This window comes from Ictalurus furcatus, chromosome 3, assembly GCF_023375685.1.
Source record: "Ictalurus furcatus strain D&B chromosome 3, Billie_1.0, whole genome shotgun sequence".
Classification (NCBI taxonomy): Eukaryota; Metazoa; Chordata; class Actinopteri; order Siluriformes; family Ictaluridae; genus Ictalurus; species Ictalurus furcatus.
Window position 1 is genome coordinate 13,797,212 of NC_071257.1, and position 16,649 is coordinate 13,813,860.

The 16,649-nt window shown below is 42.0% G+C and overlaps 1 protein-coding gene and 1 long non-coding RNA gene across 10 annotated transcripts in view; one reads left to right on the plus strand and one right to left on the minus strand.

The window, feature by feature from the left end:
• Window positions 1-7,119: 7,119 nt before the first annotated feature.
• LOC128605439 (uncharacterized) lies at window positions 7,120-13,316 on the minus strand. The gene is made up of 5 exons (XR_008385557.1): window positions 13,166-13,316; window positions 9,770-9,858; window positions 9,575-9,668; window positions 9,379-9,430; window positions 7,120-7,452 (listed from the first exon to the last, which is right to left on the minus strand). It is a non-coding gene; the product is annotated as an uncharacterized LOC128605439 (long non-coding RNA).
• Window positions 13,317-13,333: 17 nt separating this feature from the next.
• Window positions 13,334-16,649, plus strand: part of sdccag8 (SHH signaling and ciliogenesis regulator sdccag8) — a 57,150-nt gene continuing 53,834 nt past the window's right edge. For 5 of the 9 annotated variants that reach the window (XR_008385556.1, XM_053620864.1, XM_053620863.1 and 2 more), the window contains exons 1-3: window positions 13,382-13,848; window positions 15,853-15,990; window positions 16,084-16,166. Coding sequence is in view for 8 of the 9 variants with exons in the window: in XM_053620864.1 (XP_053476839.1) it covers window positions 13,785-13,848; window positions 15,853-15,990; window positions 16,084-16,166 (285 nt within the window). In the remaining variant the exon portion in view is untranslated. Of the gene's footprint in view, window positions 13,849-13,915; window positions 14,532-15,852; window positions 15,991-16,083; window positions 16,167-16,649 lie in introns of those variants that run through there. The other 4 variants (XM_053620858.1, XM_053620862.1, XM_053620859.1 and 1 more) reach the window with 4 other exon arrangements.

The following is a 16,649-nucleotide window of genomic DNA, read 5'->3' on the forward strand; positions in this document are numbered from 1 at the left end:
CTGTACCTGTCGTGATAGAACATTCAGGCCGTTCTTTTGTTCTTTCAGCACTCATCGACTCCGGAGCAGCGGAGAACTTCATAGATGAGAAGACGGCGCAGGAGCTCGGCCTTTCCATACGTCCCCTCCTCCGTCCTCGTGAGTGCCAATCCATTGATGGGTTGCCTATAAGGGGAGGCGTAATATCTCACAGCACACATCCTGTCTGCCTTCAAGTTAGCGCCCTTCACCACGAAACTCTGGTCCTTTACCTCACGGTCTCCAGCGGACACCCCGTTATACTCTGACTCCCCTGGCTGGAACTGCACAACCCCCAAATTTCCTGGACTGACAAGCAACTCACCCAATGGTCGCCGTATTGCTTGCAGAATTGTTTGAGGGGCCCCACGGTCCCTTTGGCCACCACGACGGTGGAGAGTCCACTGTCGCTTGCCCCAGTTAAAATTCCCCCCGAGTACCGTGACCTACATGAGGTGTTCAGCAAGGAGAGGGCCAGTTGTCTCCCACCTCATAGACCCTACGACTGTGCTATTGACCTCCTCCCCGGGGCCAGCCTACCTCAGGGCCGCATTTACCCGCTCTCCCAAGCGGAGCAGCAGGCCATGGAGGAGTACATTCAGGAGGCTCTCCGGCAGGGGTACATCCGACTGTCCACATCCCCTGCATCTGCCGGGTTCTTCTTTGTGGAGAAGAAAGGAGGGGGCCTCCGACCATGCATTGATTATCGGGCCCTCAACCAAGTTACCGTTAAGTACCGATATCCGCTGCCTCTCGTCCCCTCAGCCTTGGAACAGTTACGGTCCGCCACCCTCTTCACTAAGCTGGACCTCCGCAGCGCTTATAACTTAATTCGTATTAGGGAGGGGGGCGAGTGGAAAACGGCCTTCAGCACCACCTCTGGACATTGAGTACCTGGTCATGCCATATGGGCTTGCTAACGCCCCCTCCATGTTCCAGAACCTGATCAACGACGCTCTGAGGGACATGCTAGAAAGGTACATCATCGCCTACATTGACGACATCCTGATTTATTCGACCTCCCTGGAGGAACATGTCCAGCATGTCCGGCACGTACTGCAACGCCTCCTGCAGTACCAGCTGTACGTAAAGGCCGAGAAGTGCGAATTCCACCAGCACACAATCTCTTTCCTGGGGTATATCATTAGCCCAAGGGGAGTCACTATGGACCAGCGTAAGATTCAGGCGGTCGTGGAGTGGCCCACTCCGCAAACCGTCAGAGAGTTGCAGCGTTTCCTTGGCTTTGCAAATTTTTACCGAAGATTCATTAGAGACTTCAGTAAAGTAGCGCAACCCCTGACGTCGCTCCTGAGAGGTAAGCCCAGGCGACTGCTGTGGACCCCAGTTGCCCAGGAGGCTCTGGAGAGACTTAAGCGGGCTTTCACCACGGCTCCCATTCTCAGACACCCGGATCCCTCCAGGCCGTTTGTCGTGGAGGTCGACGCGTCGGAGGTGGGAGTGGGAGCAATTCTATCGCAAATGTTTGGCGAGAGTCCCAAGTTACACCCCGTGGCTTTTTTTCCCCGGAAGTTGTCGCCAGCAGAGCGCAACTATGATGTGGGGAATCGTGAACTTCTGGCTATCAAGCTGGCCCTAGAAGAGTGCACACACTGGTTGGAGGGGGCAGTACACCCATTTGTTATCTTCACGGACCATAAGAATTTGGAATATCTACGAACCGCCAAACGGCTCACTCCTCGCCAAGCCCGCTGGTCCTTATTCTTCTCCAGGTTCCAGTTCACCCTGTCTTACCGACCTGGTTCAAAGAATACAAAGGCCGACGCCCTGTCTCGCATTTATGCCCCAGAGCGGCCGACGGAGCAAGAGAGTTACATTATGCCTCCCTCCTGCATAGTGGTTGCCCTGGAGTGGCCCCTAGCACAGAACTTAGCCCGTATTCCCTGCGCAAGAATCCCAGCAGCCTGTCCTCCCGACAAACAGTTCGTGCCTAAGCGGTACCGTCTCGAACTCATCACCTGGGCCTACACGACTTTGGCCACGGGCCACCCGGGGGCCCGCCGCACTTACCCACTGCTGGCCGAGAAGTACTGGTGGCCCAACATGCCCAGAGAGGTTCAGCGCATCGTATCCTCGTGTTCCTCTTGCGCTCAGTCCAAGGGCCCACGTGCGCTCCCGGCTGGGAAGTTGGTGCCCTTACCCATACCTGAACGTCCGTGGTCCCATCTGGCCCTCGATTTCATAACCGACTTGCCAAAGTCGCAGGGGAACTCCGCGATACTGGTGGTCGTAGATCGGTTCTCGAAGTCCCTGCGCTTAATTCCATTACCAGCCATCCCATCTGCCTTCACCACGGCGGAACTCCTGTTTCAACACGTCTTTCGCTACTTTGGCATCCCAGAGGAGATTGTGACTGATAGGGGGCCACAGTTCACATCGCGGGTTTGGGCCAGCTTTATGAGGAAGATGGGGGTCGCCATTAATCTCACGTCCGGTTACCACCCCCAGGCCAACGGACAGGCAGAACGGGCCAACCAGGAAGTAATACGGTTCCTTCGGACTTACTGCTCTGCCAACCCAGGGGACTGGAATCAGTACCTTCCATTGGCGGAATACGCCCAGAACTCACTACGGCATTCCGCCACCCAGCTCACCCCGTTCCAGTGTGTCTTGGGTTACCAGCCGCCATTATTCCCCTGGAACGCGTCTCACACGGACCCGCCAGCAGTGGATGAGTGGTTCCGCCGAAGTGAACAGGTCTGGGAGCGTGCCCATCAACAGCTGGTGCAGGCGTCCCACATCGCTAAACGAAAGGCCGACCGGCGCCGGAGGGCTCACCCTAATTATCGACCCGGGGACAGGGTGTGGCTCTCCACAAGAGATCTGAGACCCCTCACGGGCACAAAACTTCAACCGAAGTATATCAGGCCCTTCCGAATTCAGAGGCAAATTAATGAAGTCACGTATCGTCTGGACCTTCCGAGACACAGTCGCATCGCCCCGTCTTTCCACGTCTCACTTCTCAAACCTGTGATCTCAGGCCCCTTGGCCACAGCGGTGCCGGAGGATTCCCCACCGGAACCGTTGGAGATAGAAGGCCGCCCAGCCTACCGCATCCGCGACATTTTAGACTCCAGACGGAGGAGAGGGGGACTTCAGTATCTGGTAGACTGGGAGGGGTATGGACCAGAGGAACAGTGCTGGGTCCCAGCCCGAGACATTCTGGACGCAGGCCTGCGTAAGGACTTCCACGCGGCCCCCCGGAGGGGGGGGAGGCCTCGGAGAACTTCGGCTCCTGGAGTGAGCCCTTTGGGGGGGGGGGACTCGGCGAAATAAACCTAAGGTTATATAAGGGCCTCCCTAGCATGAGCCGCTTGCGAAGTAACCGCTCAGCATCCTCGTCTCTGTTTGTTTACCAATCCGATTTCATTAGAAGTGTTTTCCCTGGTGCTCGACTTCACGCTTGTCTCTCGCTACGCTTTTGCCTACGTCCCTGATACACAGCTTACCTGTCCTGTCCCGACTCGATTCTCGTTCTGGATTCCTCCGCTCGCCCGCGCTTGTCTCCGTCTACGCTTCGTAACAGTAGTAGCATATAGTCATTCTAAATACTGTTGTAGTAGCACATAATCATTCTAAATACTGTTGTAGCACATAATCATTCTAAACACTGTTGTAGTAGCACATAATCATTCTAAACACTGTTGTAGTAGCACATAATCATTCAAAATACTGTTGTAGTAGCACATAATCATTCTAAATACTGTTGTAGTAGCATATAGTCATTCTAAATACAGTTGTAGCACAATCATTCTAAATACTGTTGTAGCACATAATCATTCTAAATACTGTTGTAGCAGCATAGTCATTCTAAATACTGTTGTAGCACATAATCATTCTAAATACTGTTGTAGTAGCATATAGTCATTCTAAATACTGTTGTAGTAGCATATAGTCATTCTAAATACTGTTGTAGTAGCACATAATCATTCTAAATACTGTTGTAGTAGCACATAGTCATTCTAAATACTGTTGTAGCACAATCATTCTAAATACTGTTGTAGTAGCATATAGTCATTCTAAATACAGTTGTAGCACAATCATTCTAAATACTGTTGTAGCACATAATCATTCTAAATACTGTTGTAGCAGCATAGTCATTCTAAATACTGTTGTAGTAGCATATAGTCATTCTAAATACTGTTGTAGTAGCACATAATCATTCTAAATACTGTTGTAGCACATAATCATTCTAAATACTGTTGTAGTACATAATCATTCTAAATACTGTTATAGCGAGGGCGTAACCATGGTATGGACATTGGGAGGGTCCACTTAATTGTCCTTAGCCCAAATGTAGTGTAAGGGAACGAAATGCTGTGTAACTTTCCTCACTTTCACTCACATTTGTCACAACGGGAGGGTTCACAACGAACTCGGCGGGAGGATATGCAAGTGAATGTAACGTTAATGGTCAAAAACTGGAACTGACGTTAGCCTAACCTACTTCGTGGGTATGCAAATATCAACAGTTAATTGACATTCTTAAGAACAAACCAAGCCATGGTATGATGCCTTCTATACTAAGCTAAGTTTACCTGCTATTTAGGTATGTAGTTACTTACTGTCTGAAAAAAACTTCTATGCTCTGCTTAATGGAGGATTTCTATGACAACATCTGACTCCATGGTGAGCACCGTTTTGATTTACGAGCCTCACATCTGCGCCTCTGCAAAACTCGACCTCCAATTATGCTGCTACTTTAACGAATGTAAGTCTGAGTGTAAGTGTGAGTCATATAGTGCAGAGGTGGACAAATCACTAGACCCAGCGGCCTGGGCCAAGCAAATTACGTATGTGTTTTTCATTCACGTTTGTCCAGCGGACAAGCAGGTTTAGTAGGCTGTTGATATAACTGTCACCAGAGTTTCCAGACTCAAATAATGTCTTTACAACACAGTTCATAGCTTAAACGTTAGGCAAAGACTTTCTGCCTTTTTTTGTCAAGGGCACAAGCATGATATGCTTCATCCACAGAGAGTAATCAAGAGAGGATAAAGACTGTGAATACAATAAATTGCTCGCTCACAAGGATTCAAGTACTCGGTTATTTTCCATATAATAATGCAGAGTCATGGATCATTAGCTCTTGATACTGTTGAGTAAAATTATGTTAATTGACGCTTTTTAGCCTAGAACTTCTGCCCAAGCATGACATGGGATTGGGCAAGCGTATAGGAGCTTTCAGTAATAAATTTAAGTTAAGTCCTTTTCCAGTGTGGTAATGACGAATCAATGAGAATATGCTATTGTCAAGTTGCTGTAGTGAATCTGGGTACCCATGATGCCTCGGAGCCAAGAATAGAAATGTATGGGTGGAGGTTGATGCAGACCATTGATTGCAAATGCAATCATGACAGAATTGTTATACACTATATGGCCAAAAGTATGTGGTCATCTGACCATCACAGCCATATGTGTTTTTTTGAACATCCCCCTTTGCTGTTATAATAAGCTCCACTCTTCTGGGAAGGATTTGTACCCATTTAGCCACAAGAGCATTAGTGAGGTCTGACACTGACGTAGGACGAGGAGTCCTCATTCAGCATTTCAGCAAAGGACCTACAGGCCTCTCTTGCATCAATAAAGGTCACTGTTCATGACTCCACTTCAATAAAAATGTATTTTTAACTGTATAGTGTGTTTAGTCAGGTAGCATTTGTTTTGTTATATATTTTTTGAGTATCTAAAACAATGAGTTACACAAAAACAGAAGAAATCAGGATGGGGCAAATACTTTTTCACATTGGAGGCAGACAACCACAACAACACAAAAAAGATCACAAGCTAGATACCTACTGTACTTATATAACATATTGGACAGTTTGGAATATAATAAGCGCCTTGAAAAATATCCTCCTAAAGCCCTTGACCTTAGAAGAATGTATTCTGTATGTTCACATGAACAGAAATCTGATGCCTGAGGATTGGAGGACTGTGAGTTTGGCAGGACATGGCTGTTAATATCCCTTGCCGTATATTTCGAACGGCGCCAGCAAGAAATAGCTGCATAATGAAGACTAGGTCTCGAGCCCAGGATTCAGCTGCCTAACCACAGGGAAATCATTAGAGGCGGCAAACGCCTGCAGGAGTTTGGGAACAAGCGCAATGTGGCAGACGACTCATGGTGCTGTACCACACCAAGGATTCCCTTAAACAAACATGAAAGAGCTTTAGGCACTGGAAATGTTGGAATGAACTAGCTCTGCTCTAGCAGACATGCACTTCTTAAACAACCCATCTAATCCAGAAAATCATTTGCTATTATTCTACAAGGCAGTCTATATGAGAGTCGGTGTTAAGACCTGATTTAGGAGTTAGTTTTTAACTAGAGAGCGCCAACCTTGATGGTTTTACGTGTGATGTTTAAAGACGCAAGATGAATGAGAAGTCTGACTCTATTTTTTCTATTGGCAACGCTTTCCACAGGCTCTTCATGTTTGTGCCAATGGAGGAACATGCTTCGTCAGTGAGTGAAAGGGTGATTCGTCCATGCTGGCTCTGAGTGCATCCTCCCCCTCTCACAGCCTGAACAGTCAGATTGTTTTAGACTGCGTGCACTCTGTGGGGAACAGGAAGTGTGGTGAAGGCTTCCTTAAATCTGCTCTGACTCCTCTCTCGGTCACTATCGACTTTTCAGAGAACACTGACTCACCTGCCTTGTGGAATGATATGACCGGAAATTGTGAGTTTGATTGACCGTAATTACTTCTATAGACGTTAGAATAAACTATATATGTATTACTTCTCCAAACGTAAGTAACAGAACAATATTCTGTTTCAAAATTACTTTTCTCTAAATCTAATATTATAATATAATTACATTGTTCCTACATGGAAACCTCAGAAAGTCCCACATAACTGAAATCACTCCAGGTGATGTAACAGCTGTGGGACTGTCCACGTCCCCATGACCTCATACCGTGATGCAAGAACTATCCATCTCTACAAAGATCAGCTAACATCCCCTGAATACCAGCCTGTATCAGCAAACTCCCTTAAAGGATCAACATAGCTCAGGGTAGATGTTCTGCATGTTATAATAAATGACTCGCGAGCAGCCAAATGAAATCTTCAAGAAACAACTGACTAACGTACGTAAATTTTATTTTATTTTTTAAAAAAATTTTTTATTGAGAGCACTGAAAAGATTCCATAACAAAACTGAAACACCAGCTAAAAAAAATGTGCTGCAAAACATTCAAGGTTTATTAGAGATCCAGTTTGCTCAATTCTGAGGGTTCCTGTCCTTCACTTGTTAGTAATGGCACCTCTCCACTGGCTTGTGGATGGCTCAGTCCAGAGCTGGTTTGGAGGCTGTTTTGCTGGCCTTGGGTTTGGGTTTGATCGGACTCACCAGGGTTAATCTGTTAGGAGCATCGAGGGTTCCATCCGGGTCTACCATGATATTTATGGCTACAGAACAGACAGGAAGAGTAGTCTCAAATATATACCCCAAGTACATAAACATACTTTTTATATTAAATACCAATACTACTTTAAAGCTCATTCCCAGTGTGCTGCTGTGAAGCCAGAAGTTAATCAGGTTCACAGTACAAACTGGAACCAGAGCTTGTGCAGCGGAGGAGTGTGTGTCTCTGTAGAGTCTCATCCATACTTATTGTAGATATGTTTACAGAATAAAGTTACACTAACTGGTAAAAAGAAATTCTTTGTGTGTAAGTATGCAGTGGGTCATCTTTCAGAATAAATTGAATACCTAATGAAACGGTGATTATTCTTCAACCTGCAGCAAATTATACTGTTTACAGCAATTACAGTGCTATAAGATGGACGACAGATACTTTTCTCTGATAGGTCAAGCAAAAAGACAGTCTAATGAGGCTAGTGGTGAAACCATTAACCATTATATTATATTATATTATATATATATATATATATATATATATATATATATATATATATATATACATACACACACACACACATATATATATATATATATAGAGAGAGAGAGAGAGAGAGTGTATTTCATCACATTTTTGTAAATATTTGATTATAACTTTTCACGTGACAACACTGAAGAAATGACACTTTGCTACAATGTAAAGTACACCCCTAAGTGAAAATGTCCATATATATGTGTAATATTATACATTTGAGGTCATAAGTTTACATACCCCTTGCAGAATCTGCAAAATGCTAAGAATTTAAAAAAGAGGGATCATAAAAATTCAATTTTTTAAATTTTATTTAGTGCTGCCCTGAATAAGCATATGTTTACACCTAGTCCACAAGACACAACAAATACCTGAATTTATTACAAATGAACCCATTCAAAAGCTTACAGATGACTGTGTTTATGTTTTGTGATAGTTGTTCGTGAGTCTCTTGTTTGTTCTGAGCGGTTAAACTGCCCACTGTTCTTCAGAAAAATCCTCCAAGTCTTTGATCATCCAGGTTTCCTATGTAAACTTATGACCTCAACTGTACATATAAATACTACAGAATAATAATAAAAACAACAACAACAGAAGTGTCACCTAGCTGGTAAGAGAGGATTAGCCATGCCCACATTAACACTATAGCCTGCACTTTCAGGCTCCATTTTGAAACCATACAACTATTCACATGCAACGAATATACCAACACCACCTACCAAATAATAGAGCTGCTGGCTGTGCTCTGTCAACTAAACCTATGCCTTATCAAAACACCCAACTTCTATAATATATACATCATTCATTTACAGGAACCATTTATCCCGGTCAGGGTCACAGCTGATCTGGGGCCTAACTCGGCAACACTGGGCGTGAGGCGGGAATACACTCTGGATGACAGGGTAATCCATCGCAGAGCGCAGAGCACTAGGCACACACACACACACACACACACACACACACACACACTCACTCACTCTCTCACTCATTCATGCCTAGGGGCAATTTAAAGTCACTAGTTCTCCTACTGGCATGTTTTTTCAGAGGTGGGACACCGAGAGAACGTGCACAGAGAGCTCAAGATCAAACTGAGGACCCTGAAGCTGTGAGACCATAAAACACATATCATTGAGAAATATAATGCAAAAGACATTGACATAAATCCACTGTCTTTCTTGAACCAACAAAACACAATTAAACATATTACTTGAAATGACTAGGATCTAGTATTCATTTATATTCATTTGTATAGGTCTGGGTGGGGTTATAAATGGTACTGTAGCTGGTCACTAGAGGGCGTCGGTGACACTTTAGCATCACTCTTTAATGGATATCATGTTGTCATACATAATATGGTATATACATGATGCTTGTAAGGTTCATGTAAATATCTCAACAGAGAAGGATGAAGTAGGTCAAACAGCACTGCTTTCAACCTCACCTTGGATTTGCTTTTCCACCCTCTTCAGCTCTGTTAGAATTGTTGAGATTTCCTATGAAAAATAACAGCATTATTAGTATTAAAAATAATATTACAAAGTATTAAATGATATTCTGGAGATCTGATCAAATATCTCAGACTGGTGCTTTGACGGGCTTATAGAGGATGAGTATACTGATTATGTTATTGAACACACCTTGTTAGTGGTTTTGAGAAGTGGTATATCACTCTCTGAGCTCAGTTTGCTCTCAATGTCGTCCCAGTTCCTGTCCTTGTCCTTGAACAAAATCCTTGATGATGGGAACACAAATATTATTCTTCAGTAAAATAACTGACATATTTCTGTGTTTTGTACTTGATAATGACGAGTGTGAATGCTTTTAGTACTGACTTGATTTTGCCTGCTGTTTTGTCCACAGACTGGCGGATTTTGGAGGACAGCTGAGAGACTGATGTCAGCAGCAAGCTGTCTAGCACCGCCTACGAGATCAGATGACAGGACTGTAAGCATTTCAAACATAAAAACGCAACTACACTCCAGCATGTAGATTAGTTTGAGGAAGTACGTGTATGTCCGCGCACAAACTACACATTAAAAGATTACTTTAAATCATATTTAAAATGACTATCATTTAAAACTTTTATATGACTATCATATAAAAAACATATCTATAATCTATCCAATCTACCCATATATATAATCCATAATAATCTATCCAATCTATAGCATTCCCCAGCAAAAAACAAACAAAAAAACCCCCCATAATATCCTGTCTGGTTAATATTACAACCATTACCACTTTACAGGCAGGATTTAATCTCCAAGCAGCTTCGCAAAATCTAAACAACCATTTGGCTTGTGCTTCGTCTAACACGTTACCCTGTCCTGCAGTAATGCCAAATGAAACTCACTTTTCTCTCTAAACAAGTCATTACCACATGTTTACCAGATGATTACACCAGGAAACCCCATGCACAACTTTTAGAAACGCTCTCCTGCTCTCCCACACCGGCTCTGTATCTGATTCCCACCCTGTTCTCTCACAGCACGATCTTTATCTTATTTTAACTACATCTCTTATATACTAATGCTGAAGGTATACAGTATAAAGGAGAGGTTGATCCGATCGCTAAGTAGACTATGTTTCTATATGGTTATTATAAACTTCTGAACGGTAAACACTTAACACTGGAGAATGATTTAAATATGTAAAAACTGTACACTTGACTGTAATCATTACTGTAACTACTATATAGTGTGCTAACAACAGCTTACTCTCTTTTGCGCAGATTAGTTCCACAAAGGTTTACTATTTATTAATGCTGTTTACAGAAACAGAATGCAATGTACTGTAAAATGAATGTAATATTTGACTTCAATTAACAACCAAATGTACAGATTTTTAGAAAGAAATTCTATTTGCAGCATTCTGTAAGTGCGCTTGAAAGCAGGCGTGTACCAGCAAATGCTTTTTAATTGTTCAACAGGCAAAACGACAGATATGACTTAACAAAAAGTCATCTTTTATCGCCGTGAATCAAAATAACCACAAAGACACGTAGAATGTCACCAGGATTTCTGGTATGTACAGTACAGGGCATTTGTTAGAAGCTGAAACTTGATTATTCAGGCAAATACGAGGATGCACAGTGGTGCTGAGACGTCAAAAGGTGTTTAGGTACAGGCCAAGTAGCAGTAGCACTAAATACAGTTTTTATCTGGCTAGCTAGCTCACTGATTTTTCAGATGAACGCGCTGACTTGCTATAATATGAGCTAATGAGAACAATTTCTAAGTGAAGGACTTAAAAAGAACTTTTAGTCATATATAATATCATATCTAATATTTAAGTGTTTTTAGTCAAGTCTAATTACTTATAAAAAATAAGTCAAAATCAAAAGTGCAAAGACAGTGAGCAGCCATAATATACTGAAAAAATAGTTGGGGTCGGGGGTTCGATTCCCACCTCCGTTCCGCATGCATGGAGTTTGCATGTTCTCCTTGTGCTTCAGGATTTCCTGTGGGTATTTCGGTTTCCTCCCCAATCCAAAAACAAGTATTGTAGGCTGATTGGCATCTTGAAATTGTTTGTAGTGTGTGAATGGGTGTGTGTGTGTGTGTGATTGTGCCCTACACTGGGCTGGCACCCCATCCAGGGTGTCCCCTGCCTTATGCTCTGAGTCACCTGGGATAGGCTCCAGGCTCCCCGCAACCCTGTGTAGGATAAGCGGTACAGAAAATGGATGGATGGATAATTGGCTGTATGGTTATTATACTGTCACATCTGTGTCTGACTACATGCAGGAATGGATTATGAGACAATAGGCCCAGGGCATGGACATCACCCACAAACATCCCCCACCGCCGCCCAAATAAGAGCGACTTTATGTAGAGGCTCTAGATTTGGGGCCCCCTGACTCATTGTGCCTCTGGGCTGTGCCTGGCAGTAATACATACTTGACTACATGTCACGTATTCCCCTCGTTATGTTTATGTTTGGCCATGTGCCTTTGTTTTGGTTCCTGAATTCAGTTGATTAGTTTGGCTATTTATGCTCAGTTGTTTCTGTTCCTATTTGCAAAATCTCCTAAACTAACATCATGCACTTCCAAGCCTTGTTTTCAGCCTCAATATTTCCTGTTGTTCACCGTTGCTCGTGTACTCGTCGTTGATATGGATTATGTATGTTTACTTCCGACTACCTGTGCTCTGACCCATGCTACAGTCAATGTTACACTGTGAGTCGAGTCCAAGCTTGTGTTCTCTACCCGCTGTCTGGCTTGACCTTGTGTTTTGACCCCAACCTGCTTCATTATTTACTGATTTAGCCTTGTCTAGTTTATGCCTACTTACTGATCACCTGACTATTTGTCTGCCTCTCATTTCTGAGCATTTGCCCAGCCCATTGGTTTGCTTATTACATTGGGTTTTTTTTTTTTAAATTAAAAATAGAAAACCTCCACTTGCGTCCATCTGTCTGTCTCATGACACGTACTGAAGTTTTTAGATTGCTCCATCCCTGTTCCAAATGTAAATAATGTATTGATATTCAAAGCATTTTGATTTTGTGCTTATAGTCTGTTGGGGGAAACTGGGTGTCACCAGTTAACAATGGCTAACCTGTTCAAGGATTTCTGCCTTTGTCTGTACACAAAGGCTTGGAGAATTCAATTTAACGACACATACCTTGAAACAAGGTACCGATTTGTTTATCAGAAGAGTCTTCAACACATCATGATCAACGTTACCTAAATCTACACACGCTTTATTGCACATCTTTGGATTTTTTTCCTACTAGGGATGTCACGAGAAACGATACTTCGGTACCAAGTTGGTACCAACATTCTTAAAACGTGACGGTACTTGTTTTTCTGCAGTTCCGTTGGTACCGTTTGTAACGCAAGCACCGAGGTTGCGACTCTTCCGAACCTGAAGGGGGCAGCAAATACGCGCAAGTGTTTTAGTCGGCCCACAACTAAACACACACACGCTGGGATGCTACTTGCAGTAGACGCCGGTGGAAACATGTTTTTACGACCATCAGTTCTATCAAGAAAGACAATTTGAGCTGTCAGCTTTGCCTGATAAAGGACCCGTTGAAGAGGAAAGCTCACACCGTGACCCTGGGTCACCGTGTAAACAACCAGAAGAATAATGTAGATGCCAACAATAAGCTAGGCTCGCGGTCTGCAAATATCTCCCAGCTACTAATGCATAGCTGAATACCACCACAAATAATATCTTTGTATATATTTCCATAGAACATATTAGTTACATATAACTTACCCCTTTTCTATTCTGCACAGGCGTTTTTTTTTTTTATTGTGTAGCAGTTAAACGGTTTTTCAGTGCCCTGCCCAATGCGTGGCTCCTGCGGCTCTGGTTGCTCAGGAATAACGTTATTCCTAACAGCGGCGACACACGGCGGGCTGAGACAGACAGAGAGAGAGGAGGCGGAGATCACCAGCATTGCCAGCGTAACCAGGGGGCGGGGCGTTCTTACTCCCGGAAGCACATACAAACGCTAGGCAACGTCCTAGTAATTTATTATTATTATTAGTTACCTACCGTAATTAATAATACGTTTAATGTGTTTGTAATATATATAGTGTTGAATAGTGGTTCAGCCTATAAGATTTTTTTTTACTTTTACATTTATCTCCCTCTCTTGAAATTTCCACCATATTGTAGTTTTTACTCTGTCCACCGCGGTTTAGTGAACACGAGGACGCTTTCTACAAAGGACTACATATCCCAGCTGCAACCACGACGTTTACGGAAGTGAGCTCTTCAGGTTCAACCGTTACCGGCTGTGCTCGTTATCAACATATCGACTGTGTTAGAAAACTGAAACGGCTGCAGGGAAAGAATACCGTACTTTATTTCTCTTGAAATAAATGCTGAAATGAAGCCTTCGCTGGACTCCGACGAAGATGAAGAGATAGGAACTTATCAGAAGAAATTGAGAGGTGATGAGTGATTTGTTAGCTAGCCAGAATCACTGCAGCATCTCTGCGGATGTGTTGTTGTTATCATTAGTATTAGTATTATTAAAAATATATATTTTTTGTTTGCATAGTTTTAATTCATCACGTGACTTGCAGCATAACAACACAAACGTTGTGCAACAAACCCTAAAGCTATTGAAATCTCCAGGTAGTTCATTAATTAGGCAGAGACATATTAGTTTGCTAGCATGGGCATTTTCCACCGAGAATATGAGAATATTTGATATGCCATTGAAATTGGTGATTTTGCATGTGTAATTTTCAGTAGTGGTGGCCATATGTCTAATCATACAAACAACCAAACAAAAACAATCATATCACGATACATTAAATACATCTTCACCACTGCATACATATCATTCTACAAACAATAACCAATATTATTTGTAGGGATGCACCGTATGTTCGGCAACCGAAATTATTCGTACGAAAAAAGCACTATTCGGTGAAAACGCCGAATAAATTTGACCGAACAATGACGTGTTTGAAGACGCGACCAAATAACCTAGCAACCAGAGTGAGACGCGAAACTTTAATTGCAGCAAACATGTCGGCAGTGTGGAAGTATTTTAAAGTGTCAGAGAAAGATGTAAGAATGGCCGTTAAAGAAGTAGGCATATGTCTAGGACAATTATTCATTTGTTGTGGGTCCATCCACTTTTTTGTACTCTTGTCAATGCACTTTTTTGTTGTAGGCTACAGAGTGTTCCATTCTTTCAGCAGTCAGTTATAGGACTAACATAGGCTATTCAAGGGGGGCTCAAAGATGACCACATCAAAATATTTTTATTTTTACTAATTTATTTATTTAAAGTATTATTTATTTATAGTAATATTTTGAAATGGTAGTTTTTGTAAATTATTTTTTCTTTGAAAAGCAAGACAAAATAGTAAAAAGCATATTTTGACTATTTAATTTATGCAATGGTGAAAAAAATGGCAAAATAAATGGAAAAAAACGCGAAAAAACTTGTTCGGTTTTCGGCCAAGTTTTTCATTATATTTGGCTTCGGCCAAAAATTTTCATTTCGGTGCATCCCTACTTTAAATACATCTTCACCACTGCATACATATCATTCTGCAAACAAGAACCAATATTATTTGAGTTTTTGTTCTCCAGCATGAATACAATTTAAAGTATTCACTGAATAAAAATAGATGTTAATGTCCAGTGAGTTAATTTTCACTGAGTCAGAAAGGAGTTACAGTATAAAAGCACTGACACAAGACAATAGACACTTACTTTAAAAAGTGTATCATGATGCTATTATATAGCTTTATCTACACTCCTGGCAAAAAAAAACCCAAAACAATGGGCTAAGGCCATCATGAAAAATTTTAAATATTTAATGGTCTTAACAACAAATCATCGGTCAGAAAATGAGCAAGAATTAAACACGCACACTCCTGAGACGTCCTGTAACACCATTTGCTCATTTACATTGCAATTTTTTATTTATTTTATTATTATATATATATATAATTTTTTTTGGGGGGGGGTCACTTCTATAGTCTTCTTGTACACAAAGGTTACAAGCAGTTATGTGCATTTCACATTTAAGTGCAAAATGTTTGGTGTAAAATTCAAACTAACACGTCTGCGTTTACAAAATAAAAATAAAGTTAAAAAAATTAAGAAAAAAAACTCCAACAAAACAAAGGCAAGGCTTAAACATCTAAAGAAATCAAAGAGAAAAGCGATCCCTTTCTTGGTTACTTTATGTTTGTTTAATTTCCTGACTAATGATTTGTTGTTAAGACCATTAAAAGCTTAACATTTAGCCATTTTGTAGTGTATATCATATCGTCATATTGTCTAGCCCGAATAAATAGAAACTTAAAACAAATATAAAGGCACGACATTGCTAAAACTTATGAGAAGAGAGGAGACAACATGTTAAAAAAAAAAAAAAACTAATCCAAGGTGGATGAAGACTTTACACTTTTATTATGAAATCGTTTCAGAGCGGGCCAACCGCAGTATTCAGCAGCTAAGCAGCATGCTGGTGAACCAGAGCTCCAATGCTGAGGCACTGGAGCAATCAAGCAGTCAGCACAGCACACCAGAGAGCTCGAGACAACAAACGCAGCAGAGCGAAGCAGGTACAAATCTGCACAATTTACATTTTGGTCAGTGCCAACCTACTATAAAGAGGAAGGAGAGTGCGCTTATCGTTTGTGCTTTTAATTTTTCAGTCAGTCAGCTGCGTTCATTGCTTCAGAAACAGCCGAAAGAAGTCAACTCTCCTTCACCTTCAAAAAGGAAACCTGTTCCAAAGGTAAGGTGTATGAGGTGTATATGGGTTGTTAACAAACATGAGATGAGATGAAGATTAAACCCAACCGCTGGACATGAGAATCCATATGGTTTTGTCTAAAATGACAGGGATGTATCAGAACAATATGATCATTCACTGTTAGGCATCATTTTGTACTGATTTGACTTTTAGATGGCTTACATTTATCAGAAAATATTCTGCACAGCTAATGATAAAGTAATAATAATAATTATGTTCATGATGTGTGAACAAAGCTTTTTAAGCGCACCTATTACGGTTTTGAAACGTGCCTAATTTTGTTTAAAAGGTCTCATACAATAGATTTACATGAATCCAAGGTCAAAGGTGTTATAGACTCTGGCTGAGGTAGCATGGTAAATTATAGTGTCTTCTGATTGAAAGGAGGAACTTAGTCTGGTGATGATAGCGTCTGTCTGTAATGTACACACATGTTTAAAGACCTTAATAGAAGGCTTGAGTCTT